The sequence below is a fragment of the Rhea americana genome, unplaced genomic scaffold (assembly GCF_003343005.1).
Source record: "Rhea americana isolate MKP2758 unplaced genomic scaffold, rheAme1 scaffold_0, whole genome shotgun sequence".
NCBI classification, from domain to species: domain Eukaryota; kingdom Metazoa; phylum Chordata; class Aves; order Rheiformes; family Rheidae; genus Rhea; species Rhea americana.
In genome coordinates, this window is record NW_028185037.1 from 21,072,861 (window position 1) to 21,089,253 (window position 16,393).

At 39.9% G+C, this 16,393-nt stretch overlaps 1 protein-coding gene across 2 annotated transcripts in view; it reads left to right on the forward strand.

Moving 5' to 3' along the window:
• Positions 1 to 15,712, forward strand: part of DENND3 (DENN domain containing 3) — a 39,354-nt gene extending 23,642 nt beyond the window's left edge. For both annotated transcript variants that reach the window (XM_085323158.1, XM_085323226.1), the window contains 11 exons: positions 477 to 998; positions 2,146 to 2,408; positions 2,965 to 3,135; positions 3,788 to 3,917; positions 4,364 to 4,471; positions 6,278 to 6,417; positions 7,652 to 7,812; positions 9,462 to 9,595; positions 10,679 to 10,794; positions 10,933 to 11,070; positions 14,088 to 15,712. In XM_085323158.1, the coding sequence (XP_085179284.1) occupies positions 477 to 998; positions 2,146 to 2,408; positions 2,965 to 3,135; positions 3,788 to 3,917; positions 4,364 to 4,471; positions 6,278 to 6,417; positions 7,652 to 7,812; positions 9,462 to 9,595; positions 10,679 to 10,794; positions 10,933 to 11,070; positions 14,088 to 14,288 (2,084 nt within the window). In that variant the 3' untranslated portion in view covers positions 14,289 to 15,712. The remainder of the gene's footprint in view (positions 1 to 476; positions 999 to 2,145; positions 2,409 to 2,964; positions 3,136 to 3,787; positions 3,918 to 4,363; positions 4,472 to 6,277; positions 6,418 to 7,651; positions 7,813 to 9,461; positions 9,596 to 10,678; positions 10,795 to 10,932; positions 11,071 to 14,087) is intronic.
• The last annotated feature ends 681 nt before the right edge of the window (positions 15,713 to 16,393 follow it).

Sequence of the window (16,393 nt, forward strand, 5' to 3'; positions counted from 1 at the left end):
AGCTGTGAGCTAGGGCATTTTGAGCTGAGCCTGTCCATCCTTCTCCCTGCATGTTAAGTCAGTCTGAAGTCTGTTGTAAAGTGTTTTTGTGGTACTGCAAAAACCTGAGTGCTCATGGGAGGCCTGGCGCTGAAGAACTGCTTCCTGAGACAATAATCGTGTTCAGTCCTTTCATACTTYAAAGCCAGTGCAGGACTGGACCTAAACATAGGCTATGGTTAATCACTGTTTAACAAAACAAGTCCTACAGAAGTSAAGAGTGTATGCAGTACTTCTGAGAATCAGTATTATCAGAGAAGGGACTTTTTTAAGGACGATGGGCATAAGACTAAGTTTCTGTCCCTAGCACAACTGTAATCTTGAATGTCATGTGTTACAACTGCATGTTGCTGTCTTGTGGATTCTTTTTCTTGTTTATAATATTGATGCTTGTGAAGATACTGTTTACACTAATCAATGTATCTGTTTGTTTTTAGCTGTGAAAATGCCCTCCAAATCAGTTAGTACGTTCAAAATCCCAGAAATTCACTTTCCTCTGATATGCCAGTGTGTCCAGTCCTACTATGCAGACTTTTTCAACCATCTCAGCAAAGCTATAAATACCTTACCACCTGATAACTCAGCATTGCTGGCAAGGTACTTCTACCTCCGGGGACTTATTAGCTTGATGCAAGGCAAACTACTAAATGCACTTTCCGACTTTCAAAATCTAGATAAAACAGACTTAAGAATTTTCCCTACTGATCTTGTAAGAAAAATTGTGGAAACTATGCCTCCTTCTGAACGTTCTCAAGCAGACCGCAAACCTGAGCTGAAGAAGCTAATAAGTCGCGTGATGGAAAAACAAAGAGAAATTATGAAAATAGATGACCACGTGAAAAATTTTGAATTGCCAAAAACACATATGCAATTGGATGATTTTGTGAAGCGAATCCAGGAATCTGGTATTGTCAAAGATATAGACACCATACATAGGTTATTTGATGCCTTAACAGTAGGTGAGTAGAAAATATGTTTTAAATGAACATCTGTGCTGATGCAAAGACAACTTTGAACTTTTGCAGAGAACAGATTTAGTGTATACGTGAATTATTGGACCTGTGTCCACAATAAGGACAAGGAATCTACTTACACATAGGCACACAATTCAGCTTTTTTTTGTTGTACAGGTAGGGTAGGTTGTTTTACGATCTGATGGTGTGTAGTTATATTTTGGCTTGGATTATGAGTAAAGTGAATCTAGAGCTGTCCTAACATCTAACAGAAAAAKATATTTGTGTTATAAACATAAGTAATATGATGAGATAGTCATTTTAAAAAATAAACTAACACAGCCCAAAATTCTTGAATTTTGAAGTAGCTAAGATGAAAATTCCTCTTGAATGGTCCTCATAGGAAAGTGGGAGATTGTGTTTATATTTGAGGGATAACTTTCTCATTTCCTAACTGATGTTTGAATCTTGTGATTGATTTCTGAATACTATCTGAGAGTGTTTTTATAAAATTCTCTTTGCTTTTCTTTCTGTGCCTAGTAACTACAGTAATTACCATATTTTGTGGCCACAAAGTATTAAACATTGGTGAAAATAGCAAGACCTTCTGCATATAAGCCAAAGATAGCATACAGCTCTCAAAAAATTATGTTCATTTGGGATTTTGCTGTCCAAACCCAGTTAAATTCTTTGAATAACTATTGCTGAAGTCTTTAAACAAACTGTTTGTTATATCTGTAGCTTTTTATCCCAGGTTGGTATATGTGTGATGTAGTAGAACTCAGTATAATAAAGAACTGAAAAAACATAATGAAAGTATTCAGTTTATCAGGGAAGTATTTTTGGAGTGTATTTTTAAAAAAATAAGAATGGCAAGTGTTTGCCACTGCCTTTGCAGAGCAGGGTAAAAGGGGGGATGTCAGATGGATGGGGCCTATACCACAGGCTAACTGCAAAAGCATCTCTCTGCCTTAAGAGTTTTCTCTCAAGTGTTTTTTTGGGGAGGGGAAAGGCTTTTTTTGTCGTTTGTGCACTCTATTTATCCTTTAAGTTGTTATAGATACAATTTGAAAGTTAGTATCTTAAAACCATCTTTCTTCTTAGATCTGTATAATTAGTTTCAGATAGTAAACAAATTTTTAAAAAATTTTAGGACATCAGAAACAAATTGATCCTGAAACATTCAGAGATTTCTACAACTACTGGAAAGAAACTGAAGCAGAAGCTCAAGAAGTTAATCTGCCACCCACAGTAATAGAGCATCTGGATAAAAATGAATGTGTCTACAAGTTATCCTGCTCAGTTAAAACTAACTATGGTGTAGGGAAAATAGCTCTGACCCAAAAGCGCTTGTTCCTTTTGACTGAAGGAGGACGTCCTGGCTATGTCAAGATTGCAGCTTTCAGAGATATAGAGGTGAGTATAAAATAACTTCTTGTTCTCTTGTGTGATTCCGGATGATAGGCCAAATCCCATTGTACCAGAAGATCTGCCTCTCAGATTTACTGCAGAATTTCTACAGCTGCACTGCGGGTTGTAGGAAACACCTGTAAAGTCACTAACTTAAAAGTGGATAGATAAATTATTATGCCTTTCAAGGTTTCAAGGTTGATGTTGTACTCTGTGCTAGGTGCTAAAATGAAATGGAGTAAATATCTAGAGGTTGTAACCTCTAGATCTACAGAAAGATGCAAAGCGTTGAAAATGGGATATAGAGTCAAAGAAGCTTAAGAACACAAGGGTGTCAGCTAGCTTGTTTCTACTGTACAGCAAAGTCTGTGCCATGTTGTTTGGAACTTAAATTTCATAAATCTTGATGAGTGACCATCTCTGCTTAATGATGTTTGGGGATAATTGAAATAATCAGCTGTGGTTAGAAATAGGGAAGRTTATCCTATAGGATGGATACTGTGCCTTACCTGTGATTATATCTTACATGTTCCTTGCTATCTTTGTTTCTCTGTGTTTCTAGGATGTTAAGAGCACGACTGTAGCTTTCCTTCTTTTGAGAATACCCACTCTGAGGATTAAAACAGTATCTAAAAAAGAAGTCTTTGAAGCTAACCTTAAAACAGAGTGCGATCTCTGGTACCTAATAGTGAAAGAAATGTGGGCTGGAAAGAAAATGGCAGATGATCACAAGGTATAAACATGGGAATTTGTAACTAAAAAAAAATATTTGAAGTGTGTGCTTCCTGTCTCTAAATTTGTGTAGCAGTCTTGGAGGTTCTAGGTTTCAGCAAACAATAACTAAGTTTAAAATATATATATATATATATATATATATAAAAATATAAAAATAAATAAATAAAATATACACACACACATATATTTGCTGTTGTTTCTATATATAATACATCTGGACACAAAAAAAAGTGAGATTACGTAAAAATATTACATGTCTTTTTCTCATCTATTAGCCTTAAGATTTTGTTTAGGTACTTAGTTTACACTCATGATATGAGAATAGTGATCCTAAAAGAAAAGTTGCCCCCCCCGCTTTGTTTTCAATGTGCAACATTTTACAAGATTTTGCCATGCTGGAACCTTGGTGGCCATAGATCCTCTGAATGAATAGAGCAAGATATGTTTCTCTGCCACAGAAACCTTGGGAAGAAGGATCATAAAGAAGCAGAGTTTCCATCTGCAACTAACACGGATTATGCTTCAGGGAAGAAACTAGCTAGTGAGTGCTTGTGCTAAGCATAACACACATTGAAATCATTGAAGATAGAGCCTTACTTTAGGGGGAAAAATAAGTAGCAGATAAACTACACTAAGACTTTTGTCTTTAGGATCCTCAGTATATCCAGCAAGCACTGACAAACGTTCTCCTGATGGATGCCGTGGTTGGGGCCCTGCAGTCTTCCAAAAGCATATATGCAGCCTCTAAACTGTCTTATTTTGACAGGATGAAAAATGAAGGTCGGTGACATAGGTGTGCTACAATGCCTGCTGTTGTATCATCTGTTTCAGCTTTTTCTGTTTTGTATTCCATTTTTCAACTAGATATCTGTAGAAATATATGTTTTTTTTTTTAAAAAAAAAAGCTAGCCTGCTTGTACTATCACAGATGTAGTTTGTTAAATAGTAATAACAGAAAGCTTAGTTTTTGCTTCTGTGCATTAGAAGTGCAGATAGTATGTTGTGTTTTTGTTTTGCTTCTTTAGACTGTTTTGGTTGTATGTGTGCTGCTACAAGAACTCATAGAAGTGGTGCAAGCACTTTCATAGTCAGCAGAGGTTAATGTCAAAAGAAAAGTAAGAAATGTGAATCAATGGGGCAGGCTGCTTCTGACTTTCATAAGAATTATGTATCTATTTCAGGCTTAAGTTTTCTTGGAATTCATGATTTTTAAATATCTATTTTAGTGCCTATGATGGTCCCTAAAACAACCTCAGAAACACTAAAACACAAGATCAACCCCTCAGCTGGTGAGATGTTTCCACAGGCAGTAGATGTCTTGCTTTATACACCAGGTAAGATGATTTATTTCTTCCTTTACATTAGCCCTCTTTTAATTAGCCTATAAAGCATGTTATCTCCTAACACCTGGTATTCTGACTAACCAATTTTGTTCATTCTAGCATGCTTTGGTTGTATATAGAATACCAAAACATTAAAGAACACTGGCACTGTAAATTTAGACACTCCAAGGCATACCTTTCGCTGTTTGCCTTCCTGTATGCATATGCCTTATAATAGACATCAGTTATGTGTTGTTTCCCCTTTAAGACTCCTGCCTCATTCATTGAGCAGGATAAATGGACGATGCTCCACTCTTGATCAATACTCATGGCTATTTTTTGCCTTCCAGTAGATTATCTGGGAGTGTTTGGTTCACCCACAGTGCAGGGCATAGTGTGTACTGCCTCTTGAAATCCCAGCCAGACCTATATCCTTGTGACCCCCAGTSCATAATGTATGGTTTCATGACTTATTTATCACATGTAATTTAAGTCCATCCCTGAAGAAAGCGTTATGAATTTTCTTGTGAATTTTTCTCTAATGTTTGGCACATTTGTATCTGACTGGGTTGGGAATGCTAATGAAGTTATTTTCATAACCTGCTTATCAGAGGAAGTATATTGCCTTTTGTTTTAGAGATGACACAGGATCACTGAAAAAAAATAAGGTCAAAAGACTTATCTCATTTTTGGTTGCCTAATTTGGGATGTCCTGCATGTGATAGTCATATCTGACGCTTCCTATGTTCAAGCAGAAGTCTCATTAATTGTAGCTTTGCATCTCATATCTGACATCTAGAAAATGAGGATTATGCTGTTAGTACATCCATGAGTGTTTTTGGATCGAATGGTTTGAGTAGAAGTGCTGATTCTGAGACACTAAGATCTCACTAGAGATTTTAACTTCTGCTTCGCTCATTTGGCTAAGAAGTGAAGCAGAGATCTTAGCAATAAGTCTCCTTTTGCTGCAAAATCCTGATTCATTTCAGGAGGAGATCTACAAGGCATACTAAATCTAGTAGTGGGTCTATGAGGAGACGTAGTGTGTGATCATTCATTAAAAAAAAAAAATCCCCATGTGCCTGAGGTTGTGCAACAGGTATGAATTTAGGTAGCAGAGATGATGTTAATTCTGAAAATTTCTGAGTAGTTTCCTGTGCGTGCTCTCTCTCTCTCATTTTTTTAAATAAATAAATTTAATTGTTTTTATTTTTACATCTTTAAACCATGTAACAGCATTCATTTCAGGTTTTACCTGTCTAGGCCTTGTCTTTTTCTTTGCCAAGTTGCTTAGCGTAAGCGGATGTACTTTGAGGCCTGCCCTTAAAGTTCCTTCATTCAGGCAATTAGAGACCAATGTGGAAAGTAAACTTCACAGTGAAGAACTTGAGTAGGAATAACTTGTGGGGTTTTGTTAGTGCTGCTTTATATTAAATGTGGGTCTTTTAAGCAGAGCTCTCATGCTGTGGCAGTTAGAATGAATGGATTTATCAGCTGTATATTAAAGGGTCTAAAAGCCTGCCCACAATCCCAGTTAGCTAAGCACTTAGTCATTAATGGAACAGATTATCTCTGCTTTGAATAACTTGAAAGTGTGAGATTAAGGCATCAGGTGGGCTCAACAAGTAGATAAGAAGTAGTACAAATTCACCGTGAGAACTCTGTCACCCATTAACTGGTGCTGTGAGTTCCAGGACGCAGACACAGTTTGCCAGGAAGATGCTCTGCGTAATAATAGTGTCGCCAAAGGTGCTGACAGTACTGGCTTATGGGGTTTTAGTTCTCCTTCCTCTTTCACCTTCTCCACTTCCTTTCTAGGGCATCTTGACCCTTCAGAAAGACCTATCAATGCTCATCCAAAATTATGGTGTGCTTTAAATGAGGGGAAGGTGGTGGTCTTTGATGCGTCTACCTGGTCTATTCAACAACACTGTTTCAAAATAGGCAGCTCAAAACTGGTAAGACTGACACATGTCATGACTTCTGCTTTAACTTGATGTTTCTATTACTATAGCCTGTATGACCTGAATCATCGGTTAGGCCACACTGTGAGACTTATTCCTTAAAAGCTGTGGAAAGGCATTTGAGTTTTCGGGGCTTTGGTTGATGAGGAGGAATGAAGACCCTTGAGGAAAAAGGGAAAGGAGAGAAAATGAATTTATAGTGAAACAAGTCAGCTGATTGGAAGTGATGGATCAGGCACTGGGAGGATAGTGCCTGAAGGTATGAGTTCAAAGCCAGTCTTCCAGCTCCAAGAAACAATTGAGAAGAAAGAATGGTGGAGATAATCAATATAAGAGGAGAACATGAGTAATAGAAGTCTTTTGAAGAACTGGAAATTGGGGAAAGGTGTAAGGAAGCCAGTGGATGATACTGAAAGAGTGGTAGCAGTCTGAAAGGAGACTCAGCCAGTGGATTGAGGGAGTTGCTTGGAGAAGACCATTGGAAAGGAATAACTCTCTTGAACCAGAGCTGCAGGCTGAATGAAGAACATTCAGGAGAGAGAACATGCAGCAAAGTCACCTTTGTGGAAGCTGATAAACATCACTGTGGATAGGTGTGCGAAATGGTAGAAGAGAATCGAAAAGGGAGAGCTAAAGCTGATGGTGAGGGGCTAGGTGGAGGGATGACAGAAATCCTGGAGATGAATCTGATGCAGGGGATTTTCTAAAGAGAAGAAAGAAAGGAGGAAGTAAGTTTGGAACTTAGAGGAACTGGGAGGGAGAGAAATTAAGAGGTTCTGAATGGAGGAAGCTCATYCTTGAAGACAAAGGAGAAGACAGCATTTTGCTTAGGCATCACTCCTAACTGAAGAAAGAAGTATATTTATATCAGATGGGTAGGACAGCTTCCAATCCATGAGAAATGCGCAAACTTATGTGCTTCCCCTGACACCATTTGTAACTTTTACTTTGTTTGCGCCAGGAAACACAAGTTTGGGTCAGTTACCAGGATACATTATTAATCCTGTCTTGATGAAGGATAAGCTAGGCAGAGAGATCCATCCTCTTCCTTTATTTATTGAGCAGAACAAAGCGTGGAGCAACAAAACAGTGTGTTAAGTCTTGATCTCTTACTGTAAGTGCCAGAAAATTGCAGCTTCTTAATGTAACCTTTTTTCATGTCACACTAAAGATTTTTTTTTTTTTTTTTGCTTCTGGGTTGTGTTTAATCCTGTTTTTTTCTCTGCAGACTTGTATGGTAATGGTAGAACAAAGTCAAGTGTGGATCGGTTCTCAAGACTCCTTTATTTATATAATCCACACCCACAGTATGTCTTGTAATAAGCAACTAAACGATCATCGTTCTGATGTTACGGACATCATTGTAGAGAAGAAAAATGGAATACCAAGGTATATTTAATTGCAACATTTTCTTTGCAAAAATGCATATACAAGCAAATGAAGAAGACACCTATTTGACTGGAGGAGTCATGAACATTAAGAAAATCCTCCCATCTGTGGTTAAATAGAATGGCTGTTTTCTGCAGCTAGAACAATATTCACTAGCCTGGAGAATTTAGGCTGCAGTGAGCAAAGAACCAGTGAAAGATCCAAGTGACGTAGTATGATGCTTGGATTTTTTTTTGAAATAAAGGCAAAGTTTTAATTTTYGCTCAAGAAAAATGACCCTATACAGGGAGACCAGTGACTGACTTTCCAAGAACTGGGAGCAGTTTCTGTTAACAGGGGGGACTTATCCTGCTAACATAAGCCTTCATTTTGCCTAATATGGTAGCTCTCATACTGTGTATAGTAAATTAAAAATTTCCTTTTCTTAAAAAAAAAAAAAAAAAATCTGAAACAAAGAGACAAAGATGAGGGCAGCTGGGAATTGGCAGCATCCAGCTGTGAATCAACACAGATGCAGTTTAAAGACCACTTCATCCTTTGCTTTGAGCACATCATTGACTAGATTTTTACAGCACACTTCTGGATTTATCCTGCATGTTTGTAAAGGAAATAATACATTTATTGGTTTGTTCGGGCAGAATGCTTTTGATCTTTTGGTAGTGTGGGGAACTGTGGATGGGGACCTTTAACCTGTTGTCTTCCCATGGGGGCAGCAACTCCCAGGCCGGACCAGCCAGACCTCTACCAGTGGTGCAGCAATCATGGCTGGCTTCTAGGGAAAATCTGCTTGTAAATGAGAYGTTCAAAATCATTCTCATCTGAAGAAAACAAGTGTCAAGGGTATATAGAATAGTGTGATTTGTTTCTTCAGGTGCAATAGTAATGAAAACAATTTTGAGATATTTTAGTCCTAAACTGAGAGAGAGAGAGAAAATCCCCTAGGCAACAGCATTCAGGAGAATTAAAAGGAAAGTCTTGTTCTGCTCAGCTTCTGATGCATAACTGTAAYGCATGCTCTAGTTCACTTAGGCTATTTCAGAGCTTTAAGTTTCCAGTGATACAGAGTTTGCAAATTGTGATCTTAAAAACAATCAAACAACCCTCACCCCCACCCACAAATTCTCTTTACTTAGAATCCTTTAATTCCCAAAAGAGATATTAACAGCTTGAAAGGTGGATGCTGGGCTGCAAACCAGAGCTCTGTGCTAGTGCAAGGACAGAGCTTGGGATCAGGAGCCTGGCACCAGAATGGGATGCAAAGCAGTTCTGGTAAGTGAAGTGCCTACGCAAGACACAGCTGCCCAGAGCCAGTTATTTAGAAAATGATGAGAGAATTTAAATCCTACCCTACAAGTCATGATGGTCACGGGATGTATGTGCTCATGTCTATCAAGACTCTGGTCACCTTGTTTCAAAGAAGAGAACTAGGCTAATTGCTTGGTGTTAAAATAACTATAGTGTCAGGCCTCACAGCATTTTGGGCTTAAGTCCATTTTCTTTTGGAAATCATTACTATACTTCAGTCTTTCAGTCTGTGAATTGAAAGCCAATAATTTAGCTTGATGTAAAACTTGTTATGCTATGTTCTGAACATGAATGCACATTACAGTCTTGAATTTCTTTTTTTTTTTTTATATCTGTACTGATAGTGAAGCGTACTCATGCAGCTTAGATGGGACAGTGATTGCTTGGAATATCAGCACTCTGAAAGTCAACCGTGCATTTCAGCTGCCCTGCCAAAATCTTACTTCTGTCAAACTTCATAATGATCGACTGTGGTGCTGTAAGTTCATTCCTCAATTAAAAATAAATAAATAAAAGCGTCTTTATATATTACACTTCTATTAGGAAAAAAATACATAAATCCAAAATTGACTCCTGTGTACATGACTAGCTTTTCTCCCATTCTCTACTCTTCCCATTCCCCTCCTAGTATGTTTGAACATCCTTACCGGTAGGTATGGCCTCCAAAACATTCACATAGATGCTTTGGTTGGATCTCTGCTGAAGGTATGCCTGCATGTGTTGCACTTGCTGCAGGCTGTGACTTGTGGCAGCACTGTATCTGTCTGACCTCCACTGGAGAKGTCTGTAAATTGGGATGGAAAGCTTTGACAAAGTCCTTTTGAAGTCTAGAGGGGTGATAACAGTCAGAAATTGGGCTGGGTGTTTCATGCAGACTGTATGGTATTGGTTTGACTTGGTAATCCCCAAACCTGCATTTTAACCACTTCTAGAAATCTGCTATCCCCTCTGTAGGAATTTAAATGAATAAAAAAAAGGCTTTGTGACGGTACGTAGGCAGTACACTCCTGAAGTAATTTCCTGAATAACGACTGACTGAGGAATTTGCTGTAATACTGAGTATTGCCATGCATGAGAGCCTGAATCCAAGTATACACATAACTTAACAGGCCCAGAGATAAAGCCTAGGGAAATTCCTGGTCCTGCTGCAGTCAGTAGTGATGCTGCCGTTGTTTGGATGGAGTCGGGACTCAGCCCTGTAACTTTGTAGTACAGACTCTTGGTCTCGGACTCTTGGCTCTCAGGTGAAAATAATTGTGCACTTGAGAACCTGAGTATGAGATCTAATTTTAAAGAAGTTGTCTCTTCTCTTGTTGTGATTGGACTCTAAATTGGTGAGTATGTGTTGCAGAATAGCAGCCAGCATTCAGACAGAGACAGAACAGATCTGAGAACTGGGTGTTGTGAAAAACAGCATGAAGTACACCTAAGACTTCTCTGTTCATTGAGAAATGAGGCAGTTGTTAGATACTTCCATTTATGCTGCATTTTTCCCCCATGCGGTGTGGCAGTGGAGGAAGTGGGCATTTCTGCTACTAACACTTTATCTTTAATATTGAAGGTACTGGAAGCTGCATACTTGCAGTGTCAACTCAAGAATTTCGACCGCAGATGAAAATTGAGCATAACCTGAAGGATGTGTGTTCATGTTTTCTCTGTTTCCAACTATTTCCTGAGGTATTAAATTTAAACTGTTAATTTGGTTTAGAGGAAGTGTGACTATGTGGCATTACAAATGGTGCTATATAATTACTTCTTGTGATATACTTGCTATCTGCAGTGCTAAAGTTAAACATATATTTTTTTGTGCTTTAGAGAGATGAAGTGTGGGTGTCTTATTCAGGCAGCAGTGATTTGTATATTTGGAACACCAGAGAGCTTGCAAGTACACCTCAAAAGATTCATCTTCAAGACTGCTCTGAGATTACTTGTATGATAAAAGTTAAAAATCAGGTGAGTGACATTTGTACTCTTTTTACTAGTTGTGGAATTTGGTAACAAAGTACAATGAATTGTTTGTTTGCAGTCTTCATGGGCCATCGTTTATTAGTTTCCATACTAGGTGCTTGCATATGGGCTGATCTGAAACATTAGGTTCTCTGATTTCAAAGGTGAATTAATGACAGCACAAAACAACTGACTGTTACAAGTACCCAGCAAGCATGTAGTGCCAAAAGCCTCATCAGTAATTAAATGCATGGTGACTTTCATTAGCCGTTGACATTTCAAGGAACTGCATAAACCAAAAGTTTAGGTCTCTTGATATTTAATCTCAGAGGTCCCACGACCAAGCCTTGGAAAAGGTTAATAGACAGCCAATAAATGCTGATTAGCTGGCCTATTTTTGTAGGTGACCTTTTCCATGTTTAGTCACCACACACCTCACTCAACAGAGACCAAAGGAGTGAGCAGCCTACCTAGCAGTCTTGCATCCCTGTCAAATTGGCCTCAGCCTGTGTAATAGTAGCTGTGCAAATGACTGTAGGTGTGGTACTGCATATACAAGTTTTAGGTTAGTTTACAAATAAATAGCCCATATATATTGGGAGAGCAGCTTGATAAATTTTTCTCAGATTTTTTTCTTGCTTCCAATAAATGCTTTCTTTTTGAAAAGTGCCTTTGAAATAGGGAAGCTTTTGGTGTATTCAGCCCTTGGCTAGGTTAGTGAACCTAAAACAGAAAAAACTTTTGAGATAGCCCCTGCTAAGCACAGGTGGATTCACCGGGGATTTAAGAGAGCTGACTTCCACTCACTGCACTCCTGGGTGTGTGTTGGAGAGATCATGAGGCTTCCTAGGGCATTCTCCTCACTTAACACYATTATTATCATAGCAATGTCCGCCTTAGCCACATGCTGCTGGGATCCTGCACCAACCTATAAATTAAAGGATTGCATGGAAACCCAAAGATAATAAGCTCTTTTTTGTTCTAGTTAAGAGCTTTGTTCCTTTTTTCTTCCACTCATTCCTAACTCAGTTCCACCATAATTAGCATCATAGCCCAATCCATTGATAAAGAAGAGAAAATTGGAAAACATCCTTGTGCAATCCACCTCCTGAACCTGAGCATTTAATACGCCAGCTTTCAACAACTCAGCAGTCTCAATGATCCAAAGGGTAGGTTGGAGTCTGTCGTAGTAGTCAGAACACCCATGTTTCTCCTCTACGCAGCATTACAACGTTTACTGAGGTGCCAGAATGGGCTTGCAGCCTGGTAAAAGTGAACGAGGACATTGTTAGTTGTCTGTCAAAGGTTTGCTTTCAAGTGCTTTAATCGAAAACAAACCACTGTTTGTTTTTAAGGAACCTGAGACAAAATCCGATTGCATAGTGTGTCTGTCTGTCTGAAGCAGGCTGCTTTCTGGCTGACAAGCAGTACTGAGACRCAACAGGAAGCGCTTACGCTGTACAAAGCTATGCACAAGAGCCCCACAGCTGGGCCAGACTAGGTGGATCTGACTCAGTGTTCTGTCTCAGTGATGGCAGTTGCAATGCTGTGTATGGAGAGAGCACGAGCCTCCGTTTGCAGTCCATTCCTCTTAAACTTCCTTCCCTGTCCATGGCTTTTGTTTAGGAAAACTGAAGTGTACATTTCTACCTCAATCTCCTATTTTTTTTTTTTGACCTGGTCTCTGTGAATCTGATTCCATTTTGTACTTGCTGCTGCCACAGTTTCCTGTAGCAGCAAATTCAGAAGTTCCCCAACAGGTGGATATAGAGAAGTATTTTTTTTTTCTTTCTGAAACCCAATTCTTACTAGTTTCCCCAGGTGCCTCTTACTTCTCTAATTGTGGGATCTGCTGAACAATGGTTCTGCATTCAACTTGTCAGCGCTCCTTGTGATTCTGTAAACYGTCGTCTGATCCCTCCTTAACTGTCTTCTCTCCAAACTAGAGTCCTAGCTTTTTCATCTTTGCTCATGGAGCATCAACTGCTCCATTTCCTTGATACCTTGAGTCACCCTTCCCTAACTCCATCTTCTGTGCCCTTGCRGTGCAGAGCCCAGAACTACATGCAGCTCCTGAGATGGGCGCATGCCATGGTTTATATAGTAGTGAAGTGGCACCTTCTGTCTTGTTCTTAAAACCGTTCCTAGTGATGCCCAATGTGGAGTTGTCTTTTTTTCATCTGTTGTTGCAYGTTTATCTGCTACTGGAGAATGTCAGTGGTAACTCCAGGGTCTTTCTGCAGTTGTATCTGCCACTTGCAAGCTAAGGATTATGAGGGCATAGCTCAGATTATTTTCCTGTAGTTGCATTATGTTACACTGAAGCTAGTCTGCTGCATTTTTGCCCACTTGCTTGGTTTTCTGAGGTCCTTTTTAGAATTCCTTATCATTGGCATGAATTTGGCTACTCACTGCTGACTCTTTTCTATTGTGGAAAGTGTCCATTAAAGCATACTCACTGCTTCTGGTCGTTACAGCTTTCAAGCTATAAGGGAGCGTTTCCTCCAGTCCTCTAACAGCCTTATTTTTTTTTTTTTTTTGTTTTGTTTTGTTTGTTTGTTATAGTCTTTGGTGTGGAGCTAGAGACAAGTCAAGGTCTTTTGGAAAAGCAAAATCCATGGGCTCCCGTCTGTCTACGTGGGCACTGATGCCCTCCTGGAACTCGGGCAGGTCACTGAGGCAGCTTTTCCTTCTACAGAAGCCCAGATGCCTTTTTCCGATAGATCGTGTTTAGCCAAGGGCTTAGTTCTCATTCTCTGCTATAACATCTACTGTCTTACCAGGGATGAAAGACTCCTTAGTCCAATTTTTTCTCAGGATCCCTTTCAGAAGCTCTTTCTACAGAGGGGAAGCCGCTCACTCGAATAAATACAGAGGATGTTTTCAGTATTGCCCTAGCAACAGAGAGCCTGAGCTGTATCTATGTGGCATGTAGAACTCTTGTTTGGACTGTGTCCTCAACTGAAATATAAATAATCTTTTTTTTTTCTCTCTTTTTTTTTCCTTTCTTTTCTTTCCCCCAGATGTGGATTGGCAGCAGGGGAAGATCACAAGGCAAAATCAAAGGGAAGATCTATGTGGTCAATGCTGAGAAGAAGACTGTGGAGAAAGAGTTGGTTGGTCATGCTGATACAGTAAAGGCACTTTGCTCTGCAGAGGATAGATACGTCCTCAGTGGCTCTGGAAAGGAAGAAGGGAAGATTGCCATTTGGAAAGTTGAATAGTTGTTAAGCTATTAGAAATAGGGCTACCTTTGCTGGAAGAGGTGAAGAGCCTAGGCGTCGTTTAGTCCGGCATCCTGCATATATTTCAACCACCCATCAGTGTTATTTGTGCATTATTTATTGAGTTCTTTTCATAACTACGTTGTTTGGGAAATAAAAATGGAAGTGAATCCCTCCTTGCACCTTGCAACGCACCTGCACAATTGATAAGGAAATGTGAATAAGGGGGGGGGGTCACCGGCTTTAAACTTGATGTGTGTTGGAAGGAAGGATCAGGGTTGTAGAGCAGCCYGTGCCGTGTGCTGCGCTGAGTGAGCCAAAGCCCGATAAACTCGGTAATTCCGCTGGAGCGCTTCCTCAGCGGCGCGCAGGCTGCCTGCAAAGGGGGATTTGATACTGTCTTTGCAGCCTGTAATAGCTTGAAATGTTCACTGGAAACATTTTAAATGCATTTGTTGAATTTATGGAGTTGCTCTAAATGCTAAGCATCTTTCTAAACTAGCAGCTAAATTTAGTTGGGAAGACTGTCCATTACAACTGTATGTATATTTATGGTGCTGTGTTATTTAAAATGTAGATAGAGGCAGGCTCTCCCTAAGAGCACTGAAAGCTCCCTGCTAGTGAAGCAAGATCCTTGGATACTCTCATTAAGGGTTTTACTTCTTAAACTTATTTTTCTTTTTTTTAAAAAAAAAAAAAACAATGCACTGCACTTGGCATTTGTAACAGACTTTTTATTTTTCCATCTGAAGCACTTATTTACTTAATTTATTTAATTAATTTCAGTATATATTATATGTGCTTTGGGGAGAAATCTTTTAGTTAGTTACTGTGCAGACAAACATCTACCCCTCCTTCCTTCAGTCACCAAACTTCAATTTCTGTAATTGGAGGAACTGCTGTTATTTAATGTAGAACCTACTTCATTTTTAAGTTCTCTGAAGGCATCAAACTATTCCTTAATTACTGAAGTAAGCGTCAGCAGATTGTGGTCTAGGCATTTCTTTTGATCAGTGTTTACTAATTATTTTTTTAAAGACAGCTTTTGTAAATTCTGAAGTTAGCACAAACCTTGTTAAGATGCTGGTATATACTTTCCCATTAGTGACAGAATTATCTGTTTGTAAAACAATACATACGAGCAGAACACTGTTGTCCATATCACTGCTTRGCAAAGTGGAACAAAATGTTTAAAATATTGTAAAGAAAGAGATTGGTGAAAAAATAGGCTGCTCCTGTTGTTAACAAATATAAACCAGAASAGTATATGCCTATTAGAAGTGTAAAATAATGGTATACACTCCGTGCAATGTTTCTAACACTTTTAATGTGCTGATGAAAGATGTTTATCATATGATGGTAAGTGAAATGTTCCCCCCCCCCTTTTTTTTTTCAATTTAAGAATATTAAACACTATATTGCTATTCCGGCCTCTTTGTAGCATCTTGTTCGTTTTTAGGTCATACCTCAATACAAGAATGAGGATTTGTACCACTGACTCCCATTCGTGGTAGGTGCTGTAGGAAAATCGGGGCACATCTCTCAATATTGTCCTTCCTAAAAACAGCGTCTGCTGCTAACGTGGCCTTCGCTGAGCCCCTCGGCTGTAGCGTTCAAGTTCCTTCCTGAGCAGCTGCCTGGCTGCTACRGGTAGCTGAAATGATTCCTTTACTGAAGTAAAAGGTTTCTTGGCGCAGAGACATGCAGGAGCTACTAATGATTTTTCAGCTGGCACGAAGAYGGCCGCTGCCCTGCCGCCAGCCTTGCCGTCCTGTTCGCTCCTGCGACGGGTTTAGACCTGCTTTTGCCTTCTCACCAGTTGAGAAGCAGCTCACGGCCGGCTGGGGGACAGGCTGAGCGGATGCCCTTTGGAGGTGCCCTGCGCGGGCGGGGAGGAGGTTCAGCTGTGCTCAGCTACTCGCTGAGCTACCCTGCCAGCAGCGGCGTGCGGAGAGGACCAGAGGAGATTGCTGGGCGAGCAGAAACCAGCTTGCTGCAGCCGGGCGAGCACCCGCCTCCCGGAGCTCCTTGACGCATTGCCCGTCCCCCCCCCCCCCCCCCCCCCCCCCCCCCCCACCCCCCCCCCCCCCCCCCCCTACCCCCAA